Source organism: Corythoichthys intestinalis, chromosome 2, assembly GCF_030265065.1.
Source record: "Corythoichthys intestinalis isolate RoL2023-P3 chromosome 2, ASM3026506v1, whole genome shotgun sequence".
NCBI classification, from domain to species: Eukaryota; Metazoa; Chordata; class Actinopteri; order Syngnathiformes; family Syngnathidae; genus Corythoichthys; species Corythoichthys intestinalis.
This window is the reverse complement of record NC_080396.1, coordinates 40,733,638-40,759,466: the sequence shown is the minus strand read 5'-3', so window position 1 is coordinate 40,759,466 and position 25,829 is coordinate 40,733,638. Positions and strand designations below refer to the sequence as shown.

At 39.7% G+C, this 25,829-nt stretch overlaps 1 protein-coding gene across 3 annotated transcripts in view; it reads right to left on the bottom strand.

The window, feature by feature from the left end:
• Positions 1–19,666: 19,666 nt before the first annotated feature.
• casz1 (castor zinc finger 1) overlaps positions 19,667–25,829 on the bottom strand; it is a 101,335-nt gene continuing 95,172 nt past the window's right edge. For all 3 annotated transcript variants that reach the window (XM_057856733.1, XM_057856727.1, XM_057856742.1), the window contains one exon: positions 19,667–23,287. In XM_057856733.1, the coding sequence (XP_057712716.1) occupies positions 22,032–23,287 (1,256 nt within the window). In that variant the 3' untranslated portion in view covers positions 19,667–22,031. The remainder of the gene's footprint in view (positions 23,288–25,829) is intronic.

Sequence of the window (25,829 nt, the reverse complement as noted above, 5' to 3'; positions counted from 1 at the left end):
GACGTGTTCACGGCTAAATAACGCTTGGAGGCGAATTACCGGTTATGGCAGAAATAATCACTCCGTATATACTACCTTAGTTCCACACAGTAAATATTCCACGTAATTGATAAAGGTCAACTTACTGGGGACTTTATGAGGTAGTTGTAGATGTTTCCGAACTCCACTGCAGGCAATTCCTTTGGATTGTTTATCCAGCTATCAGCTGCGACTTTGTATGGGCAGATTTGCAGGCCAATACACGCTAATTTTAAGTTGTATCGCCTCCTCGCGTCTGTCGGCAGTGACTCGTGATAATAATAAGTCATGTTTAAGACGTTTTTGTGAAAAAAAGACTCAAAACAGCTGAGATATATGAATTTCAGACAACGTTTGTCTACGGAGTTTTACCTGTGTGTGGCACCATCTCAAAATGGCGATACGTTGCTATGCGAGATGACGTCATCGTGACATCACGCTGACTACGAGAATAAGTAGATAGATGAATGAAACAAAAACAAAAAAACAAAAAACAAGAAAAACCAGAAAAATTACTGCAGCCTCAATGGGACACAAGCCTGTGTCCTACTTGTGCCGGTCCCAAGCCCGGAGAAATGCAGAAAAAAAAAGCCTGCATTGGGGGTGCCCCCTAAAGATTTTTAGTGCCCACTCCGGTGGCTAAACCTAAATCCGGGCCTGGTCGGAAGTCGTCTCCACAACAGCACAGATGGCGAATGCAAGAGCCCTGAATATGTTCCAATCCGCGGTAAAATCAGTTTTAAGTTACCAAAAACACATCGACACAAGTCATTGACAACAGTCTGTCTCACGCTAGCCATGTTAAATAAACTTCTCCATTCTCCGCTTGCGCCGCACTAGTTTCTTGTCACTTTACCAATGTCGATGTACCAATGCCCGCTGTCTGTTTGCTGTGGCTTGCTCCGCCCTGTGAATTTGATCCACGTGACGGTCGCCAGACTCAATCGCTGGAAACGTTGATTCTGGAGTTCCAGGCTAAGAGAGGTGAGCATTGTGGTAGAACAACATGCCTACTCACAATGCACAGAGCAACATTGCCAAATGACGGCAATCTGACCTGGCTTTATGATCATTTTCTCTCCTCTTTCCCAAAATCAAGGGGGTCAGCCAGGGAACCCTATATAACATTATTGGCCATTTTTAAGATGGCGATGATATCAGACCTGCTGAGGAGAAGCTAGCACTAACTTTCTGAAATAACCCTGTTCTGCAAGTTTTTCCATCAGAGATAAGGCATTATGCCATCTTGTCAGTGTGTAACTGCAGTCATGATACACCTGCCTTTTAGATAAGGTATTTAAAGATGAAAAGTCTGTCTCAGATGTTCCTGATATTATCAATCAAGAAACGCACAAGTTGCATTTGGCAGATACAATCCTGATCATGCACGGTCACAGTATAACCATATACAGTGCTGGCCAAAGGTATTGGCACCCCTGCTCAATTTCTTCCAGAAAATGATTGCAATTACAAATGCTTTGGTAGTAATATCTTCATTTATTTTGCTTGCAATGAAAAAACACAAAAGAGAATGAAAAACAGAATTAAATCATTATTATTTTACACAAAACTCGACCAATGGGCCGGACAAAAGTATTGGCACCCTCAGCCTAATACTTGGTAGCACAACCTTTAGACAAAATAACTGCGAACAACCGCTTCCGGTATTTATCAATCAGATTCTTACAATGCTCTGCTGGAATTTTAGACCATTCTTCTTTGGCCAACTGCTCCAAGTCTCTGAGATTTGAAGGGTGCCTTCTCCAAACTGCCATTTTCAGATCTCTCCAAAGGTGTTCTATGGGATTCAGGTCTGGACTCATTGCTGGCCACTTTAGAAGTCTCCAGTGCTTTCTCTCAAACCAGTTTTAGTGCTTTTTGAAGTGTGTTTTGGGTCATTGTCCTGCTGGAAGACCCCTGACCTCTGAGGGAGACCCAGCTTTCTCACACTGGGCCCTACATTATTGCTGCAAAATTTGTTGGTAGTCTTCAGACTTCATAATGCCATGCACCAGTGACGTGCGGTCAGGGGAGGCAGATGAGGCAGAGCCTCACCTGTCATCATGACAAAAAAATAATTATAGCATCAAATTTTTATTAATATTTGTCCATTGCTCTTAATGTATGACTCATTTCAAACATTTTTTATAGTCAAAATCGCTGAATTTGCCCATTTCCTGTTCAAATAACGAAATGAAACGAGAGGTGCGGCAGCAACGAGTAAAGCCTCACCTCTGATTGCGCAATCCATAACAAACTGGGTTGATACATGGAATTGGAGCGTGCTGGTTGCCGTACATCTGCATGTCGCCATTATAATGTTTCCAGATACGTTTATTTGACCTGATTTTCCACAGTCTGGCTAATGTCTTTAAGTTTAATGTTTGTTAGCGACATATTTAGTTTTGCTGATGGGAAATAAAACCGCAGTGAAAAGGCACAGGTTGCGGCAGATAGTACTCTGCCGCACTGAAAGGGGGCGTACGTGAAACTGGACTTTCCGTCAAAAGTGGACGCGATTAACAACACCGGAGCTAAAAGGTTTGCTTCAAACTACGGGATAGAAGATAACTTGCGCTTTTCAAACGAACTGGTACACCCGAAAAGACTGGCTATGTGGCTGTCCTTCGAAAAATCGTCTTTGCTGCTTTCCCTGCCTTTTCTTCTCAACTTGTGCCAATGCCTGGACTAACACGAGATATTGTGACATTAAAAAACTACCACGAAGCCTTAGCAAACATGAGAGCTCGACCACTCACATTTAAAGCCTGATTGCTTTAAAAACTTTTGGAAGCTCAAGGATCGATTTGGCTTTGACGAACAGCGGAAGCTCAACGGTAGCATCCACAATGCCCAAGGTAAAGGAAAACCGAAAGAGTTTGAAAGACCTCATTAATGCATCCTGCATCCTAGCTAAACAGGAGTTAACATTTCGTGGTAACGATAAGCGTGTAAGCTCTTCTAAATGTGGCATATATGTAGAACGATTACATGGTTTTGCTGAGAAAGATGAAAGGTTAGCTAGACATTTGGACACATCCACTGTGTTTTCTGGCTTGTCAAATAGAACACAGAACGATCTAATTGAAGCAATCCTCTCCATTGAGTCGGAGAGATTTTTTTAAGTAAAGGAAAATAAGGAGGACTTTTACAAAAAGGGCGTAGGTTTGCATAGGGACGGTAGGGACATAACACTACCAACTTATCAGGATGCTAAAATTGTCCCCACCAACTTTTAAGCAACCTTACCTTTTTTGCTTGATATAATGTTCAGTTATATAGAGAATTTAGATCTTTCAATAGTTCCATATGTTGCAAGGATAGAATTGACCCTACCATTATTAAGTGAATTATTTTCATTATGTTTATGTTTGCTAATAAAAACCAGACATTTATTCAGGAAGTTTACAAAATGTTTCTTCAGTATTTTTTGAAAACAAAGGTTTGAATCGAACACTGTATCATCTGAACCAATGCACGTAAAAGTTATTATCAGTAGATAAGGATTTATTTTGCATTGATCATTTTTGCCTATTAATTAATTAGGTTCATATACATGAGAAATGTGGCCCTTTGGCCCCTTCATCCAATCTGTTTGGTCTTATCAATGTCCCGTCCCCAGCAAAAAGTGTACCTACATGCAGGATATGCTGTTATATCGTCCCTACAAATGTTGAGACCAAACCTATGCCCTTCTAAAGTAACGGCGGTTTTTGTGGTGAAGGACAGGCGCAAGACCACGAACAGTTTTCATTTCAATCTTATTAAAAAAAAAAAAAAAAAAAGCTTAGACTAAGAAAAATACAATAGAATATTTAAAAACTAAATTTTGGACTTAAATAAAATATCCTTTGTTTTTCTTTTCACACTTTTTGTTTAGCAATCTGTAATAAATTGATTAAAGTATCAGAATTAAAAGTTTTAAAAACAACTAAATATTTCCATAAAGGTCAGAATTGAATGCTGTGGTTTTGTACACCACTCTTTACTCTCATTTATGTTGCATGAATTATAGAATTGCGACGGCCAACACATTGAGGGTGTAGAGCAAATGCATGTTATTTTCTTACTTTTACGTATCGATAATATGTACTGTGTGCATGTGTTTTGTGAAGAATGCTGATGAGATATGAAATAACCAGTAGCCAATTGAATAAGCTACCCTTTTTGGTATATATATTTGGAAATCTGACACTAAAGGAGTCAGTGCCTCACCAACCATGAACCTTACCGCACGTCACTGCCATGCACACAGTGCAGCAGTCCAGTGCTAGAGGCAGCAAAGCAACCCCAAAACATCAGGGAACCTCCGCCATGTTTGACTGTGGGGACTGTATTCTTTTCTTTGAAGGCCTCGTATTTTTTCCTGTAAACTACATGTTGATGCCTTTTCCCCAAAAGTTATACTTTTGTCTCATCTGACCAGGGAACATTCTTCCAAAACCTTTTTGGCTTTCTCTGGTAAGTTTTGGAAAACTCCAGCCTGGCTTTTTTATGTCTCTGGGTCAGAAGTGGGGTGTTCCGGGGTATCCTACTATTGAGTCCCTTTTATTCAGACGCCGATGGATAGTACGGGTTGACACTGTTGTACCCTTGGACTGCAGGACAGCTTGAACTTGTTTGGATATTAGTCGAGGTTCTTTATTTTCTTTCCTTTCTTTCTTTTTTCTTTCTTTTCTGTCCACATCTAGGAAGGTTAGCCAAAGTGCCATTGGCTTTATACTTATTGATGACACTGAGCATGGTTGACACAAGAACATTCAGGTCTTTGGAGATGGACTTGTAGCCTTGAGATTGCCCATGCTTCCTTACAATATTTCTTCTGAAGTCCTCAGACAGTTCTTTGGTCTTCTTTTCTTAATGCTCAATGTGGTACACACAAGGACACAGGACAGAGGTTGAGTCAACTTTAATCCATTTTAACTGGCTGCAAGTATGATTTAGTTATTGCCACCACCTTTTATGTGGTACAGGTAAGTAACAGGTGTTGTTAATTACACAAATTAGAGAAGCATCACATGATTTTTTTCAAAGGGTGCCAATACTTTTGTCCGGCCCATTTTTGGGGTTTTGTGTAAAATGATAATAATTTAATTTTTTCCCCCATTCTCTTCTGTGTTTTTTCATTGCAAGCAAAATAGATGAAGACATTACCACCAAGGCATTTGTAACTGCAATCATTTGCTGCGAGAAATTGAGCATTATCTGACAGAATTGCAGAGGTGCCAATAGTTTTGGCCAGCACTATATGGTGTCACTTGTTTTAGAAGTCATGGTAGTGTGTTTTACAGTTCACGGTGGTGGGTTAACTCTAGAACAGATGATCTTTTATAGTAAAATTTGTTTTCATGATTTAAATGATTTCCAAAAACGTAAAAACAAACATGAATTTGTATCTATTTCCTTTCTTAATTGACTTACATATTTCCCGTCGATAATCAGGTACGTTGGCATACCGGTGACCTTTCCATAAAACCTATCTTTATGCATACGAGATGAGACTATAACACGGTCTTTCCTGTCTGCAATGACAGAAACAAATTGCCGCACAGAGCGTTTGGGTTTAAAGCTCAGTACTCAACCCATCCCAAGCCCGTCTAGTGGGAACGTTCATTTTCATAATTTTCATTTGCAGTGAGTCATAGTAGGTTGGTGCCAGAGTGGAGTGGTTTTACTGCTCAGTCAAACACTGTCCGCTGTGTGTTACAGCCATCATCTCACAGCAGAAACACCACGTTGGAGCACTCCAACTCCTTGTCAGACTTTCTGCCAGTTATTTTTTTTTCTTTTTTTATTCCACTGCAAGAAAATGATCCCATTCCCCTCAGACTCATGTCAAATTAAGCAAATTTACAGCTTAGCACTTAAGAAGTTCTTAGTTTGCCAGGAAAGCAGTAAGCAAGGACTCACTTGCCAGTCGGACGAACTTCACTGTGTGACTTCCAATCAATATTCCTCTGTTTTTTGCTGCTCTTTCCTGTCCTTCCATTTTGTTCCTTTCATGTGACAATGGAGTCAGGTTCTGTTGGTGCCATTTGGGGCCAGCCACTTTGGACTTTTATTTCTTGCACTTGTTCAAGGCTCCTACATGCGCTTGGGCCTCCTCCCACCATGCGCTTAGTTCCAAGGGCTTTAATTCTAGTAGTGATTAGTTTACAAGGATGTGAAAACTTAAGGCAGGGGTGTCCAAACTTTTTGCAAAGGGGGCCAGATTTGATGTGGTAAAAATGTGGGGGGCCGACCTTGGCTAACATCCTTTACGTAGAACAATATATTTAGGCAAATTTTAGGAAGCCATTCTGTGTGTCACATTTGCTTTATTATTTTTTTTTAATTTAATAATTTCAACAATCTCGCAACGAGCCTTTGTGGCGTTCTCTTTTGACTCTCGGGCTCTTGTGAAATACTGCTGCTGTAAAATTAAACTAGCTTCAAGTTGCTTCAACTTCTCGCTGCGTATCTTCCCTGTAATCTTGTCGTACATGTCAGTGTGTGTTGTTTGGTAATATCGCCTCACATTGAACTCTTTAAAAACAGCGACTGTCTCTTTGCAATGAGGCAGACACAGTTATTGTGTATTTTAGTGAAGAAATAGTCCAATTTCCTTGAAGCGTCGGCCGTCGCAGTCAACTTTCTTTGTTTTTTGTTGATTGTCGCCATCTTAGAATATTGGGAGTAAAGGGTTACACAGGGTAATGTTGCTTAGAGTGCTGCCGCCTTTTAGTGGGTAAATGAGGAGCAGCATTTAGTGTGTAAGCTGGTAGCAGTACTGCTGACCAAATTATTAAGTCTGTGTGTGGGCCAGACATTTTTGATTTTATGACAGAGGCTGGGGGCCGGATGAAATTTGACCACGGGCCGCATTTGGCCCCCGGGCCGGACTTTGGACATGTCTGACTTAAGGTGTAAGAAAAAGAGACCAAAATATTTGTTGTTTTTCAGGAAGCAAGTATGTCTCATGGCCGGAATTCAATACAAACCTTTCCACTTGATTTGTGTTTGTCTATCTGTCCAGTGAACAACATCCAAGCCCAACCACCCAAGAACCAGTGCATATCCTTGTTTGCCTTGGCACTTATTTTTTACTGACTAATCAACGCAATATGATGGAGGCAGTTAGGGTTGGATTGGAGGCTGTCAAAAAAAAAAAAAAGACAAAATAATAGAGGAGTTCCATAAAATCAATTATTACATGCATCGCGATTCGACATGTAATGATTCGATTACGATTCATAAAGGCTCAAAAATGACGATTTTCCCTTATAATTTTATGACAGCCGCTCGTAGCGGAACGAAATTCAAGACACGTCTGCCACCCGGACACCTTTAACGGACGCACGCACGTTATAATGGATGGTGCCTGTAACTGAGTGAGAGATTTACTCTGGAAAATAAATTTGTGTATGAGGCAGGCAGGCATAGAAGTGCGATGCGCTTGTTATTTTTTAGAGCAAGAGGGGAAGAGCGATAGTTCGTTGCTCCTCGTCTTTCAGATGTCCAGCTGTAATTTCAAATCATGTCAATTGAAAAATGTCCTGAGTGTGTTGCGAAGACCCGTGTACGTCTACAAGAGGTGAGTACACGAACCCTCTTGTACTGTTTAGCCTTTATTGTTGTTAATAGTTAGCTCCGAGCGCTAAGCTAATTAGCTAATTCGCTAAAGTGTATTTCATATGCAGAACGTATAGAACCATGATTAAGTACAGCTGTAACACTACAATATGCGAAATAGTACAGAAATCTGTAAAAACAAAGTATATTGGTTAAAAGAAGGCTTATTTCTAAAGACACTTTGTTTCCAGAAAATGTGGAATCAATTCCACCTGTGTAAATTTTATTGTATTGTTGAGTGAAATAATTACTCCCTTTAAAATGGGTAATGTTTTTGCACTTTCCTGTAAAAGACAAATAAATAAAAAAGCAGCTTAAGGGCATATTAAATAAATAATGGACAAAAATGTGTCTACTATATTAATTAGTAATGTACGATGCATCGATAATCGTGATAATCGTGATAACCATCGCCAAAACCGTGATCATCGTTCAAGAATCGAATCGTAGCCCCCTGAATCGTAATCGAATCAAATCGTGGGGTGCCTAGGATGGCACACCCCTACAAAATAACTATATTGTTTATAGGGTCAGGCAAAATGATCTAACACATTTATTTGTTTAATAAAAGCCAAATATTTGTAAAGAAACAAAAAAGTGTTTTTATCTTCGAAAAAGTACACACAGTATAATGCCATTCTGTTTTAGTGCGTTTTAAAAATTAAATCAGTCAAATGGGATCCGTTATTATTGCGCTTTTATTAATTATCACTATTGTTATTACCGCTGCCACATTTTCTGGAGTTCTGGCAGGGCGAGGCCGCCGGTTGATCTGTTTCAATGCAGATCGAGTACAACTGAAGTCGGTAACCTATAACAATAAAATGTTTTGGGCTGGTACCGTATCATGTCTACCATGATTGAAGTGCAAACGGAATACTTGTTGTGTTGCAGTTACAGATTCGTTTGTGATAATAAATGTTTCCATAATGAAAATGCGACCAATTGGACAACCAGTCCAATTCATGGCATCAACTGAAAAAGAAACAAAAAACAATGGCACTATAAAGAAACAAAACCAAATGGCATTATATTTAAAAAAAAATGTCTAGCTAGTTTATTTGGCTTTTATCAAACCTACAAATGTGTCAGATCATTTTGCCTGATCCTGTATATAGCGAGCGCTATATGCAGTGGCGGACTTGGCAATTTTAGGGCCTAAGGCGAACATATCCAGGTGCCCTCTTCATGGGTCTGGGGTTAAAAAGGTGAAAAGGGTGTGGAGGAAATATGTTCCGTTACACTAGGGCTGTCCTAAACGACAAATTTTCTCCTGATTAGTCAGCCGAGTACTTTTATGATTAGTCGACTAATCTAATAATTTTCTTTTTTTTTTTACTAATTTAGCAATGAAATTTTTGTTGACACTTATTAATTCACAAAACCATTTTAGAACACGTAAATTCTTTATTAAAGTACAATTAATCATGTCAATAACAACAATTAATCACAAATAAACAATGAGGATAAATGCTGATAGCATATATTAGTGCAAAAGAATGAAAGTAAACTGATTCAGAACTCTGACTTTGCCTTTCCAGCATTATTCAAAACAATTCTTTAAAAAAATTCTAGCATTATTATTAAAGTATACTACTATTTATAATAGTAGTATAATAGTTATAATAATTAGTCATTGCCAATCATATTTGTCATAAAGAGTGTCATTTGAAAGCTATTCTTAGTTTAGAATCTGTATTCTGTAGTATTTACTCAACATATTATAATATTAATTCTGAAGTATGTGGGATTAACTCCAGAAATCGTTATTTATATGACGAACATGACGTGCTTTTATTTTGAAATGTTGTTTGAAATGAGTTCACCGTTCGCTAAACCGCTAACCGAAAGCTTCACACTCCGTAATAAAACATTCTTCGTCATTGCTTGTGGTGTCACTAAAAGATTTAATTTTTTTTTCGTTAGCAAAGACTGTTAACCAGATGTTGAGTGTTATTGTATGACTGATTGGAACTGTACTGCATTGTTTCGCCACAGGGTGTGCTGTCATACATTTTATGTTCGGTGTGAAGAAGAAGAAGAAAGTTAAAAGAGGCATTAGCGGCCTCTTCTCAACTTCTCCCTCACTGCACTTTGGCTCTCATGGAGAGCACGTTCGCTCATGTATTCGAAATAAAGGATAGCCGACGTGCAAACTAGCAGGTGAGCTGTAAAAATAGCGAGCTTAGTGGCGTGAAAAACACGGGAGAGCTAAGTGAAGCTAACGAACAGCTAAGCGGAGCTAAGCAAAGCTAAACGGTGCTTAACGAAGCTAAGCGCCTAATACTCAGTCCGTCGACGTGGAACAGTCCGTTGTAGTGCGTGTGTGTGGGGGAGAGAGAATATAAATGCACCATTCAAATGGCTTTCATTATTGCTTTGTTAATTGTTTGTTTGGTATGCTGACATAATAATACATGACGAATAGTTGGGGGTGCTGCTGGCTCCGGTGGCCCAAGCCCTTGCTCTTTGGGGCAAGGGCAGCTGGTTGGGGGCCCCCTACTGGGTGGGGGCCTAAGGCGATCGCCTACTTCGCCTGAATAGTAGATCCGCCCATGGCTATATAATACTAAAATGCAAAGTCAGCCATGACATAAAGATCACACCTGTAGTTTTTGATCACGGTTGTCTTCATTAGCATGTGTCTCTCCCAGTGGGCGAGAGGTACACCCTCGCTAATTGCAGGTCAAATATTGTCAAACAACACTTCACACTTACATTGACATAAATGGATAATTTTGAGACCTTAATTAGCAAATATGAATGATTTTACAATATTAGAAATTAAGGAAACTGACCCCAAAAAAGATGCAAGTTTGGAAAGAACATGCAAATGCTATCAAGCGGGCCAGAGCCAAAATTACAACCCTGATCTAGAGGAATGTGAGGCAGATGCACAAGTAACGACATGTCCAACTTTCATACGTCATTGTATGAAAATTTTGTCCCATTCCTCCTATCAACATGAATTTTAAAGGTGCCCCTCTAGACTCAAATATACCCATATCGCTGGCGTTCCAAAGCCCGCTGTTTTTGTAGTAAAAGTCAGACAGAGTCATTTTTTGCATTAGATATGCATCACTTGCTGTGTTGAGCAAGACACAGTCACAATCTTGGCAGCAGCCTTCCTGCGTGAAGTGAATCCAGTTTTTTCTGCTTTTCAACATTTTCTCACCCACACTCTTGTCTGGTTTTGCTAACGGAATGTTCCAACAAAACTGTGTCAAGAATGCTGTGTCATCTGATGGTCCAAGTTTGAAAGAAGACTTGTTTTTTGAACTGTGAAAGAAATGCCAAACACTTAAAGGAAAAGGGAGGTGTGTTTCGTGGAAAATGGACAAAGAAATGTCACCTAGCCTGAAGCCAAGCGCCCTACAGTTGCACAACTGGAAAAAGGAAAAAGGGATCATTATCAAACCACAAAGAAAGATGTATACATTTGCACCAGGTCATTAAAGATTGTGTGGAAATAAAAATGTGTCAGAACAGTGTTTCAACAATCTTAATGTAAAATATTTTTCTTATGCTCAAGTGTGACATCGCAGTGAAACATTGTACTCGTGGCTGTTGTTCTGGCCAAGGCTTGTACTTTTTTCAGCTTCACTGACACACCTCAAGTTTGATTTAAAGCCACCCCTACTTTTTTTTTTTTTTTTTTTTTTTTAATTTTTTTTATCTCACTGAAAGCTGGCAGTGATATACAGTACTGTAACAATGCAGAGCAACTTGACTCAAACTCTAAACTCAGCAAGGCACACTCTCACACATTGACGAAAAGCAGCAGCACGTCCAAACACGACCACATAAGGCAAAGCCACATGCGCTCTTGTGAGCCTTGCATCCAATAAGGTCTTGTTAACAGTAAATTGGATGAATGTGTGTGCAAGTTGCCATTTCCTCCAAGGAGCCTCAGCAGCAACAGCTGCTACCTATGGCCAAAAAACCTTTTTCAGCATGTGTCAGCCTGTGCACGCACAAAAAAAAAACTGTAGACGAATGGGCATCTAATACCAAGGATACAAAATTTAAAAGATAATCAATGAGCAATGTGTCATCTCCAAGTGTTGGTTGCAAGAGAAGCAGTAAAATGAGTAGGCATCTATTCTTCAATTAACCAAACATACAGTATATTACTAAGCTGAGTACACCCCTGGCATTTCTGCAGCTATTTAAGTATATGTTTTCATAGGACAACACTGACAAAATGAAACTTTGACACAATAAAAAGTAGTCTGTGTGCAGTTTATATCATAGAGCTTATTTATTTTCCCCTAAAAATAACTCAAAATATAGCCATTAATATCTAAACCCTTGGCAACAAAAGTGAGTACACCCCTATGAAAAAATGCACATCCCTAAATGTCCACATTGTACTGCTTGTCATTTTCCCTCCAAAATGTCATGTGACTCGTTACAGGAGTGCTGTCGGCATTGCTGCAGAGATTGAAGAAGTGGGGGGGCAGCCTGTTAGTGCTCCGACCATACGCCGTACTATACATCAAATTGGTGTGCATAGCTGTCACCCCAGGAGGAACCCTCTTCTGAAGACGGTACACAAGAAAGCCTGCAAACAGTTTGCGAAGACATGTCAACAAAGCATATGGATTACTGGAACCATGTCCTGTGGTCTGATGAGATGGGCAGGCTGGCTATATTTTGAGTTATTTTGAGGGGAAAATAAATGAAGTCTATTATATAAGCTGCACACAGACTACTTTTCATTGTGCCAAAGTTTCATTTTCTCAGTGTTGTCCCATGAAAAGATGTACTTAAATATCTGCAGAAATGTGAGGGGTGTACTCACTTTTGTGATACACTGTACATGCTTTGGGTCATGTGAGGCAGAAACACTTGCATCCGTTCGCAGTCATATTCACACAGTCAATGAATTTCTCCCATGAGAATGTTTGAAGCTTTCGTGAAGCACATTCACTTTGTTTACAATTTAATTTTACATAACTAGACTTTAATTTCACCACTGATGCCTCTTCCTTTCAGAAGCCGTGCCACCTCACCATGCAGCTATCACCACAAAAACAGGCACACAGTGTCTTGGAGCAAATTTTTTTATAATCCTGACAGAGTCCACGGTACAATATCTATGGTGGTGAGAGAGCACAGGGCCAACCTCCTGCTTTCCCTGTGAAGCCCACCACACCTTGTGAACTTAATAAAAGCTACCTTTAAGCAGCGCTTCATTTGTTTGGGCCCTGATCTGTTTATCGGTATCACGTGACCATGCATGTCATTTGCGGATGCTGGTCTTTCAAAGAGAGAAGCTCAAAGTATGTTCGCCTGTGAGTACTTTGTGACAGTGGAGGGGCTCAGTGGCATCCACTGCTTGGTGGGGACAGAAAGACCAGAGCGATAGAAATGCAAGCAGCTACCAAAAAAAAAAAAAAAAATAGAAGCGTGATTTTTTTTTAGCAAGTCATTTTTGACAAATAAAAGTGTCACTAGGATGATTTGGAAAGACTCCAGTTCAACTAAGAACAACAGAATGAAAATTGAAAAATGCTACCACTGATGTTTCCACCATAATATTGCGAATCTCAGACGAATCATCCTGCATATAGTGCAAAATCCAGGCTGGCAGAGTTGGCCCCGCCCACTTCCCATTGACCCCCAGAGACGCTGAGTGTCCGATGGGTTGGAAAAACCCAGCCTTTAGTCAATGACTTGTCTTGTTTCACTGTAGTGGAACAATGTACTCTCAACTATGGAGACTCAGCGCAGTCCGCCCTGTTTAAAGAACTGTGAAGCTGCACGGATGAATGAAAGGCAACTGCATTGTAACCAATGATAAGAAGCTAATTTTGAACAAAAGATGAGTGCATTGTAGCACATACTGTATATAGTTAATGACATGTACACACAACAGTATACATTTGATCACTTTATTTTTATTTTATTTTGTTACTTTAGGGGAAGTTGAGCTTCCCTTGCAATCTTTGAGAAATCACCACTGACCAGTCTTAGGAAAGGTAATTTCCTACATGAACTAGTTCAAATGAAGTGTTCAGTTCATAATTCAAAATTTTGAAAAGTTCAAAATTTTGAACTTAAGTTCATGGTTCAAAAATAGGATTTTTTTTTGTAGTTTTTCTTTCTTTTTTTAACTGTTGTAGTCTTTTCATCTCCCCAATAATTGGTGCAAGCGATTATTGACAAAGTCAATATTAGAACCACAGACAGCAATTATTTTATCCACTTAAGCACTAAAACTGTGTCATATTCATCTTAAATTTCAAATCTGTTTCACGTAAAACTCGCTAAAATGTTGGTACTGGGCCACTGATTATGCACAACACTGCCACTGACGAATGTAGCATCCACCTGTCAGTCGGTTTATGCGACCCAGAGTGTTGCCTCACTCTTGCACAAAAAATTCCAAATGTAAAAAGCCATTAGTCAGCATGCCTAAACTGGACTGGAAGATGTCACAAAGGGGAATGAACAGTTTTCCTGAATAGACTTAAACTCGGCTAGTATATCGTAGCCACATTAGATCCAGACCTCGTGAGTTTTGTTTGTGAAACAGTTAAATGTTAACACTGGCACACTGATTGAAAAGAATATTTGAAAGTGGCGCTCCACACCAAAAAGGTTGCTGACCCCTGGTGTAGAGTGTCTGTTTGAGCGCTGTATTTTTCTCAGTGTACCTTTTTCACCATCCACCAGCATTGATGGTAAGTACAGTCTCTTAATTTTTACTTAATTCTATTAATATGACATAAAATACATTTTTATGGATAGTTATTTTGAGATTGAGGGGTTATTTAGGGGTACTTAAAGGTTTAATTCCAATTTATACGGAAATTTGGATTTCGTCGCCAGCGTAGGAACGGAACTCATTCATAACCCGGGGACTACCTGTACAATACATTGTGGCATGACTAGAGAAGCAACACTAGATGCCATTTGGTTCAAAAGTGCAATACTTCTTTAAAAAATGCTGAATTGATGATTTGCTTAGCCTCTTGACTATATGCAGCAAAATGTTTCCACATTAGAATTCCTACCGAGAAGCGCTTGCGTCTTGGAGCGGCAGAGGAGGGGCTACTTTTTTGGGTGTATTTCTCCTATGCCAAGTCATTTTTTTGGATGGACTGTTGCGTTATTTAGATCAGTGATTCACAATCAATGGGCCATGGTACATTAGTGTGCCATTAGCGATCTTTGCCTATGGCAAATAGTGACAGATCAAATTCTTTTCCACTTGATGGAACTAGTAACCAAATCCACCGGTGTATGTCATGGTTTGCACAATTTTTCTGAAAAGTTTTTAAATTTGAAATATTTCAGTTTTACTTTTTCTTGTAGCTTTGTAAATGGGGGGCTATTTAGAGAGGAGTAAATCACGGGATGTCATGATTAAATACTATTTCTAATATTTACTCACTATATACATATATGCTAATATATGGCGGAAAACACTCAGGTGACTTAAGTTCCGCTCTAACACCCCCAATTTGACCATATTTCAAAACTGTCCTAAATGCATCTGGGATACATCATTGAAAAGTCCAAAATCTCAATTTTCTGGGGGATGAAAATTTTTGAACAGGAGGGCATTTAAAAAAAAAAAGTGAACCCCTAAACTCTAACTAAAGGTGAGAGCATTAAAGAGCATAATTAAAGACACAGATTTCAATGAGATATCATCGCGTACTTACCTTGTTTCGATACAAAAACTGAGTGTAGCATATCTCACTGAGTGTCAAGACACAGCTGTGAATGACCACAGCCGGGGTTTTGGGGGATTTTATGGGTGAAACACGGTAATATAGCAAGGGTCACAATGCAGAAATCCCAGACACCAAGGAGCGGTTGATTTTTATATTTTTTTTCAAATATTCACCCTTTTAAAGTTTTTTTTTTTTTTTTCAAAAATTTTCTTTGTTTGGATTGATTATTTATCATCTAAAATATCGGGGAAAATGCGACAGTAACAAAAAAAAAAAAAAAAGAAAAATAAAATACAATTATGTGATAGTTATGAGATAGATATCAGTGACCTATTTACAGACACCATTTTTTCATTGTGACGTAATTTGTTTAAAAGTTTAAAATATGCGAGTGAATAATTTTATAAAAAGTTTTTTTTTAAACTAAATATTAGACATCAATTAATTATTCTGAGCTACAAACGATAGACATTTCGAAAAATAACTATAATTACTTCTTTTTATGGCTGAGTTGAAACAAAAGTGGTTGCGCGTTGTCTAAACGGGGGTCTCCAGGGTAAAACTGATAAATTAAAAATAGTTTGGGGGCTTAATGCGCCATAAAACTGCTATGCCAGTATATGGACATATTGTCCTATCAAACACAACAGTTCTTTTGGCTTAATATACAGCAGTTTATTTGAAAGAGGGGTGCAAGAGCAGAAACTGCTTTTTCAGCCTTGTCTGTATGGTCCAACATATTATTAGTCATTTAATTATTTCTTTAAATACCTTTTTATTGTCAGTTTTTCTATTGAATCTTTTGGTGATTTTGAAAAAAATTGACAAAACTTCATAACTTTAAAGAATACTATGTCCCGCAGTAGAGATTTACTTTACTTTACTTTAATTATTTTTGTCCGTTTTCATCTAAAATTAGTTAAAGCCCACACAGAACTCAAAGGTTGTTTCCATCTGGTTTTTGTGTAATATAATTTTCTTGTTTGTCTTTTTTTTTAATCTGATGATTATATACCGGTTGCCAGCTGGCAGGCAGATGGTGATGTCTTTACCTCAATTTTTCCCTGTGCTGTTTTTTTTTTTTTTTTTATTAGGAAAAAAAACATCACAAGGAATTGAAGGAGGAAGAACGGGAACAGCTGTAGACGAGGGACAGACAGACTTGGCACACTGGCTACTGCACGGTGACATGTGGGAGCGGAGCCCAGCATGTGCATCAAACTAAATAGACAATGAAATCAGCATGCCCTCTGACCAGACAACCCCCCCCCACACACACACACACACATACACACCCACACCCATTCCCCCCCAAAGAAGGCCATCTTGTTAGCACTAGCAGGCCTTTAAAGAGAAATACATGACCTTCATGTGAAAAATAATTGTTCAAAACATCTAAATATGCAAATCACAAATTTCTTACAACTTTAGTAATGTAGAAAATTTTTAAACACAGAAAATGACACAGCACATAGCCACTGCCATTTTGTAACAAATGTCACTTCAGTTATTCGCACAATCGTTTGTGATGGAGGTAACATGGTGCATCTGTGTCACATACGTACAACTATTTAAGGGACGACTCGCATTAAAATAACATTCTGTTGTAATAGACCCCACTCACCAACGTCACACTGTCGCTGTATCCGGCCACCATATTGTCCGTCCTTGTTTATCCGTATTCTCAATGGTTTCAATTTGTCGTGCAATTTATAGTGCAATTCATGGAAGCCCCGGTGCTTTCAGACGCTGTAAACTCATTGGATGCGTTGCGTAAAAGGCTTTATGTGGAAAAGCTTCAGTCTATCCATTCGCCAGATCCATATTTGATGCCTAAATCGATATTTTTCGACCCACTGTCTTCGCCCTCTCTGCCTGATATCTGCTACCCTGATATCTACAACTATCTTGTCCACACAAAATCAGCCTATTCTCACGAAAGTTTGAAAAACTTTAAGAGCAGCACTCTAAGCAACATTACCCCGTGTGACCCTTTACTTCCAATTTCTAAAATGGCGACAATCAATAAAAAAAAAGTTGACTGCGATGGCCGACGCTTCAAGGATAGGTGGATATTGGACTATTTCTTCAATAAAACACGCAACAACTGTGTCGGCCTCATTTGCAAAGAGACAGTCGCTGTTTTCAAAGAGTTCGATGTGACGCGATATTACCAAACAAGACACGCTGACATGTACGACATTACAGGGAAGATACGCAGCGAGAAATTATAGCAACTTGAAGCTAGTTTAATTTCACAGCAGGCAGCAGTATTTCGCAAGAGCCCGAGTGTCGAAAGAGAACGCCACAAAGACGAGATTGTTGAAATTATGAACAAAAAAAAATAATAAAGCAAATGTGACACACAGAAGGGCTTGCTAAAATTTGTTTAAATATATTGTTCTATGTAAATCAGCCAAGGTAGCTCCCCACATTTTTACCACACCAAATCTGGCCCCCTTTGCAAAAGGTTTGGACACACCTGTTTAACTGATGATCCGTAGACGAGGCCAGCTTCTTTCACTTGGTACCAGCTAAATATTATTCAAAAAATAATGATGGTGGAAGAAATGATCTTAATTGTGGTTGTCAGCCCAAAACCCTCTAAATATATATTAAATGCATCTTACCAGATATAAAATGACGACATAATCTGTGGTGATCGTTTGGTGCCCAGTTTTCTCGTCGAATTGCAGCAGTCCATCTCGCTTTCCTCTCCGGGACTCTCGGAATACGGTAGAACTTCAAGTCTCTCTGTCTATCCTCTCTGTTACTGCAACCAACCGCCACACACGCCTTCACCATTTTGATTATTAATGTTAACGAGCAGAAAAACACGCCATAATAGGAGGAATTTACGTAGCGGTAATGCGTAAACACGACGAGCTGACGGACAATATGGCGCGGAGGCGTGGTTGTGACGTCATGTGAGTGGGGTCTATAGCATGGGAAATTGTAGGTACAACTGACGTCACATCAAGCAATAGCGAACTATCTGAAATACATCTTGGTTGCTCATAGAAACGTTGTCTACTTCCTGGAAATATTGTTTTAATTGCCATATGAACTTGTCCCACCGAAAAACAGACTCTATATTTGCTGGGATGCCTTTGAATCTTCGGAATAGTCCTCAATTTAATACAGAACGCTATCAGAGGCACAATTGAGAATTCTAGCAAATGTCAGGTGACACAATAGCATTTTCAGACTTTAGCTCATCTAAAAAAAAAGTCCGGTAGGCTTTGGATCATCTTTTAGTGTTCTTGTTTTTAAAATGTTGTTACATACAGTATAAATAGCATGGCAAAGAGAACAAGTATAATGTTAACCATAGAGGCAGCCCATCCCAGGTGACACGCCAGAGGCAAGGTACATGCTGGTCTGGTCACTGATGAATAGCAGGATACACAGACAACTGAGACAAACAACCATTAACGGCAATGAAAAATGCAGAGTTCTGAGCTTAGATTCACACATAAATTCTTTTTCCTTTGAGGCAGGCACAGTAACCTCATACTCCACTCTGCCGCCTATCAATTACATAACTTTTCATGGCAAGCAGCAGATGGACTTGGGAAATGACATTTTTTTCTCTTTGCCTAAAAACCCTTGATCTGGCACGAATAAGACAAAAAAAAAAAAAAAAAACTTTTGCAAGCACCTCCTTGTCAGGAGTCTTTAAAGGGTGAATAGTTTTGATCTACTTGACTTACACTTGTCCATGACAATGACAATGTAATGTCAGTTTTAAACTGTCAAAGGTGTGACGTTTTCTTTTATACATATTAACTGTAGTGCAAGCTTGGACACATTGTGACTTACATATCTGTCGTAAACCGAGGAAGTTTTTGGCTACAGTTGTCTTTTCACTTTAATGACAGTCAAAAACAACACCTAACACGGGATAAATGATCTGAAATTCAAATGAAATCATTCTGAATGGAAGCAATTATTTTGCAATTGGGACAAAATTGGAAGGTCCTCTTCTCACATCGAGGATAAACTATGGTTGATCCCAAGACAAAAGCATTGAAGATCCTTCCAACTAAGGCAATATTACAACTAAGGCAATGTGTATAATATTTGCTTCTTCTTCCTGAGACTATGAGACAGACAAAAATGTCCCAGATGGATTTATCGCAGAACAAAGCAGGGCACAAGGTCATGAAATATGAATCGAAGCTGTGAGCAGCTGGGAACCTTAGTGTGTGTTCTTACAGTCTCACCCACACACCAGTTGTGTCAGTGACATTACAAAAAAGGCAGCAAGTGGTCCGCTTTAACCTTTGGCCCTGCTTTCATCCAGCATCCCGAGGCCCCCGACCAGCTCAAGCACCACATGTACTATATATTGTCATTATAATTATATTTTCTTTATTTCCAACTTTTTACAAATTCTGCAATTTTACAGCCACACACATACACACGTAGAAACTAAATTCAAGTGATTATTGTCTCCCAGCTCCTACAGTTGTCAACAAAAGGAAAAACAAACAACAACAAAAAATATGCAAAAACAAATCTAGGAAGATCTCTTGCTTTGCGAGAGAGTCCCGGGAGACAGTCTGTGAACGAGCCATGCCCACAGCAAACTACAAATAGAAACTAAAAAAACAAAAATTCAATGAATGAGGGAAACAAAACAACGCACACACAGAAATGACAAATTAATTAAACACATTAAATGAAGCAGACACATTCTAATCAGTGAGTTTGAGCTTTGACATTGTAAAAATGCTTAATAGTGGAAGCAGCTGATGTTCTGTTTGGGAATAATTCTGAACATTTCATAATTTAGAAATGTCACGCACACACACACACACACACACACACGAAAACTATGATGTTATTGGTATTCTTTTTATTATTGACTTTTTTCCTTCTTATGGTTTTCTTTTTTTAAAACTTCCTCAAAGAGCATTTTGTTCATTTTTTTACAGAGGGAAATACTGTACAACCTCTTTTTTTCTTCTCAAAACAATATCTGGAGGAAAATCATCTACGCACATCATTATGCCCTATATAATGGATATTTATTTCCAATGCCAAGCTCAGGAGATCATTTATAACCAGTGTGTCTGCTCCTCAGTCGTACACATTTGCTCAGTATAAACCAGAGTGACAGATTCATAATTTAGCACTACAATAAGAGCATCGCCATGAAGTTTAAAACATAAAATCACAGTCCGTATTAGTGTTTCTTGCAAGCATGCCATTTATCTGGCATGCTCATTTTCTTGTTAACAAAGTTTCCCATCAAAAAAAGCAAAAAACCAAAACAGCTTGTTTTTTTTTTTGTTAAATAAAATCACAAAACATTTTTGTCACACGAACATCTATTTGTGCATTAAAGCAAAGTGAACTAAAACAACAATCTTTTAAAGCAAATTCCCTGTAAAAAGTTATATATCATATATATAATTATTTTTTTGTAATCCCCAGATGGTTAAAATGAAACTAAAAAGTGCAACAACACCCTAAAAATTCTCATTTTTGGAAGTTCACATAAATATTAAATAAAGAGCATTACAAATCGGAGCTCGGCCGTTACAGCCACGACAGTGAACGGGGGAGGAAAAAAAAAAAAGCAAGGAAATAGTACGCCATTTGAGGCAGTTTTCGGTCTGTACATTTTTCCAACATTAAATAGACTACCTGATGCGCTCCCCTCCCTCCCTTCCTCTAACATACTACATCTAATCAACTCTTGGCCCCCCCTTCCCCCTGCCATCATACAGCTCCATGAATTCACCTTTATAGTTTGATATGCTTCTCACTGACAGCAACAAAACAACACCGTAATGTAAATGGTAACAAAAATAAACATGAGTCATCCACCGCCATTGTATTTGCGTCATGGTCAGCTAGTATAAAAGTGCACTATCCACACACAGAGTAGATTTCCTCCACCAAAGATGGTGGTTGATCATGAGTGGGTAGGAGGATGGGTTAGGGTTGGGGGGGTTAAATTACACAGGCTGCTCATTTGGTGCCTTTTCAAGCAGAATGTCAGCATGGGCGAGGCTGAGCTCAGCTGCCTCCTGGACCAACCAGACGGGTCGCTCCCTCGCCTCCTCTGAAGAAGTCCAACGTCTTAGAGAGAGTGAGAGAAGTGTGACCCCTCTCTCTCGGTATTCTGTTGTGATAATAATATTTATACGTAATACAGAAAAAAAAATCTAAACGCTTGAACACATCCGGTTCCTCCTTAGTGATTCACTTCCCTTTTTTTTTTTCTTTCTTTTTTTTTTTTTTTTAAACGTGTGCTTGGCCCCGCAGTTCATGTGACGTGGGCCCACAATGTTCCTTTTCTATCATCGGACACGTCTATATATATAGAGAGAGACATTTGATGTTTTTTTTTCCCCACACAAAAACGTGAAAAATAAGAATAAGAATAAATTAAAGTCAAACATGCACGCACACAAAAAGACTGATGTGTAGTAAAATGCTTTACATTTCTGCTCCCGCGCGTAAACCGGGGCTAGATTCCGTGTGTCTTCGTTCATAATTTTTAATGCATAATTGAATTAATAATGTTGGTCATCTTGTAAACATCATCATAAATCATTTTTCGGCCGTTATTATTCCTTCTGATCTACCCGCTGCTGTTGTGTTTTTGTTGTCATGTGACAACCTCTAAACATGATGAATGCGATCTCTTTCGTTATCGTTTGTTCATCGTACATCGGGTCGCTTCCGCAGTCTTTTCCTTCACGGGTCACCATCTTGTTTTTCCAGTTGGGAAGTGTCAGTGTTAACGGAAGCATCGTAACTCTCCCCGTTGTCCTTCTCCTCTTCTGGCTCTGCCACCGAATCGTCATTTGAGTCAGTGTTGAGCTCCTCCTCCACATCGTCGTCGTCATCGTCATCCTCCTCTTCTTCGTCTTCATCCTCAGCCCGTGCCTCCTCCTCAGGCGACAGATCATCTTCGGCCTCCCCGGATGTTCCAGTGGTGTCGTCATGAGCTGCCAGCATGCCCAGCGACGTGTTGTGACCGGGTGTGCGTCGCACCGCCTCCTGGTGAATCTTCTTGCTCAGGTCCAGCGAGTCGTTGAGACCTAGCCCAGTGGCGTTCTTGAGGAAGAAAAGAGAGCTGCTGGTGTCTGTGCCCAGGTTGAGGGAGCCATCCAGGCTGATAGAGGACGGCGGGTACGGGTGGTGGTACTCTAAGCCGACGCCGGTCGAGTAGGTCATGGAGGGGGTGCTGCTGTTGCCGCTGGGGCGGGTCAGTCCACGGGATGCGTTCAGAGCCATGGAGGCCTGAGGGCCCGCGGAGGAGGCCAGGTGAGGCACGGCGTCCTGTTTGGGCGACACGGACGGCAGCTCGCCCCGCTCCTGCTTCTCGTGCTTGCGCTTGTGGGAGTCCATCTGGGACATCCCCACCACCGTGTGCTTACATTCAGGAAAGGTGCAGTGGAAGTGGGAGCATTTGAGCTTGTATTTGCAGTCGGGAACCTCGCAGTCCACACTTGAGCTGAACTGACAGAAGCCGGCGGCGCTGATCACGTCCTGCTTGCCGTGGTGCTTGCGGTGTGCTGTCACCTTCGTGCTGTCGGTGCAACGGAAGCCGCAGCGCAGGCAGTGGAAGTGGGTACTATTGCCAGAGAACTGACAGTCCAGGAAGTTGCAGCTTAGTGTGGACTTGAACCTCTTGAAGTCGTCGAGAACCAGGTTGTCCACACGGTCGTGGTGCTGGGCGTGCTTGTACATGTGGGTGCGGCCGCAGAACTTATAGCCACAGTTCTCGCGGGTGCAGTGGTAGTGGGTCACCTTCAGGGAGAACTGGCAGCCTGAGTCTTTACAGTTCTCGTACAGGTCGTAGCGGCGGAAGCCCTCCAGCATCATCCCCTCATCCAGCATCTTACGTGAGGAGGCTGTCTTGCGGCGCTTGCCGAACGGGGACATGTCCTCGATGATCCAGAAGCGCTTCTTGGCTCCGGCGGCCGTGGGGATGGAGATGGTGTTTCCTGGAGGAAAATAAAGAGAGGATGCACATTAAAGAATAATCAGTTGCTTCTCAAAGCAAAAGCCACAAACTACATAATCACATTGTGAATTCTTCCTGGTTGAAACACTAATGTCCCACCTTACTCAGCCAGAAGTGGTTCACAGCTGAGTAAGCACAGGGAGCCACAAATTCTTATGCCTAATTCCCATAATGATCCAAAGAGGGAGGAGAGTGATAGATTGATTTTGGAACATGACACTTTTACAGGGTGTCTCCTGCCTCCAAACAGAGACGGAGCTGTGGGTCTTAACCGGCCCTCTCATCTGCGTGTTATTTTATGTGGGGGCACCCACCTTCTGCAACACCCTGTGGTCATCGCTAATGATGTGATCCCCATTCTGCAAGATGGGGAAAAAGTGTGCCTCGATAAAACTTGAGGCGTGATTAAAGTAACTGGCTTGTTAATGGAAGATTAAGTATAGAATCTACTAAGTTGAGTGCACTATTGCTGATTTACTCAATTTTTTTGGACTATGAGCAACTACATGTTTCTTTCCCTTTGACTCTTTTGACTTTAATAACAAAGTGGCAATATTTTTACGGGCTGGCGACCTTCAAGTTTGCTTAGCGCAAATCACATTATCACAGTGACGACGCTACATTGGGTGCACTCAGAATTTTCAAACTTGTAACGTGAGTGTTCCGTTATTAACAAAACATTATTTACTGAGGATAGTGGCATGCTGACATGCCGCTAATTGGTGTCATCGGGTATATTGGGGATTTTATTGTCAAAGAAGGTACTGTCTGCTCCTTGGTGGCATTACATGGGTTTTACAGATTTTACGAAGTTGCTATGCTACCGACGAAAGTCGTTTGAAGAGTTTATAAGGCTATAAAAAAAGGTAGAGTGGATTTTCGTTCCCCTCTTTTTCAAGACTCAAGTTTGAAAAGAGACTTTTTGAACACCAAATTAATTTTTATACAGAAAATAATTACACTGCATCTGAAACAAATGATTATAACAATATATTTGAGAGAAAAAGCATGTTATTTTGCCTCATTCAAATCTTAATATCTGAACATTTAAATATGTAAACTAAAGTGCAATCACATTCGTAAATGAATGGCTTCTGGTTTTTGAAATGTAAATAAACTAATTAGGGCTGTCAAAATTATCGCGTTAACGGGCGGTAATTAATTTTTTAAATGAATCACGTTAAAATATTTGACGCAATTAACGCACATGCCCCACTCGAACAGATTAAAATGACAGCAGAATGTAATGTCCGCTTGTTACTTGATTTTTGGTGTTTGGCGCCCTTTGCTGGCGCTTGGGTCCAACTGATTTTAAAGCTTTCAGCACCATGAGTGAGCATGGTGTAATTATTGACATCAACAATGGTGAGCTACAGTATTAGTTTATTTTTTTGATTGAAAATTTTTACACATTTTAATAAAACGAAAACATTAAGAGGGGTTTAACATAAAATTTATATAACTTGTACTCACATTTATCTTTTAAGAACTACAAGTCTTTCTATCCATGGATCGCTTTAAGAGAATGTTAATAATGTTATGCCATCTTGTTGATTTATTGTTATAATAAACTAATACAGTACTTATGTACCGTATGTTGAATGTATATATCCCTCTTGTGTCTTATCTTTCCATTCCAACAATAATTTACAGAAAAATATGGCATATTTTATATATGGTTTGAATTGCGATAATTTTTAAGCTGTAATTAACTTGATTAAAAAATTTAATCGTTTGACAGCCCTAAAACCAATCTATTGTGATAAAACAACAAAATTGCAATAATTGCATTAACCATCAAAGTGAAGTCTAACTGTAACTGTAGTCAAATCTGAATATGGAAAAAACATTGCAATAAAATAATGAAAACTGGTTAAACTAGTAGCTGAGATCTGTCATGACAGAACATCGCTTCAAAGATATCTGGCGCCATCTAGCGTCGTGAATGGGGAGAGTGGCTGAGATCTGTCATAACAGAACATCGCTTCAATTATATCTGGCGTCATCTAGCCTCGTGAATGGGTATAACGTCTAGACCGCGAATATAAAACGACCCCCTCTTTTCAATCTTATTTCAATGCAAAAAACACTGTCTTATATTCGGGCCAATACAGTACATTGGTTTAACAGATTTAAAAAGAACAGATATCAACCGTGTGCTACGACGAAGTTGCTACGCTACCGATGACAGCCGTTAGAAGAGCTTATCAGGCTGTAAAGACAAGGTAGTGTGGATTTTCATTATTGATGAAGTTACTTTTGTTTTTAAATAAATTTTTGATCAATCAAATCTTCCTTTGTTAGATGTTTTTATTATTTATTTGGTAAATTACAACGTTAACACCTGCGGCTTAAAAGTCCAATTTTGCCTTTTTTCTTTTTTTCTTTCTTTCCGTCCGGTGCGCCTGAGAGTACAAGAAATACAGCAACAACTCCATGAGAATGCACACATGCACTTTCTGAACAAAGTATTGCGACTGTGAGTAGTCACAAATTGAGCCGATCAGGGCTGCGTGTTGCGT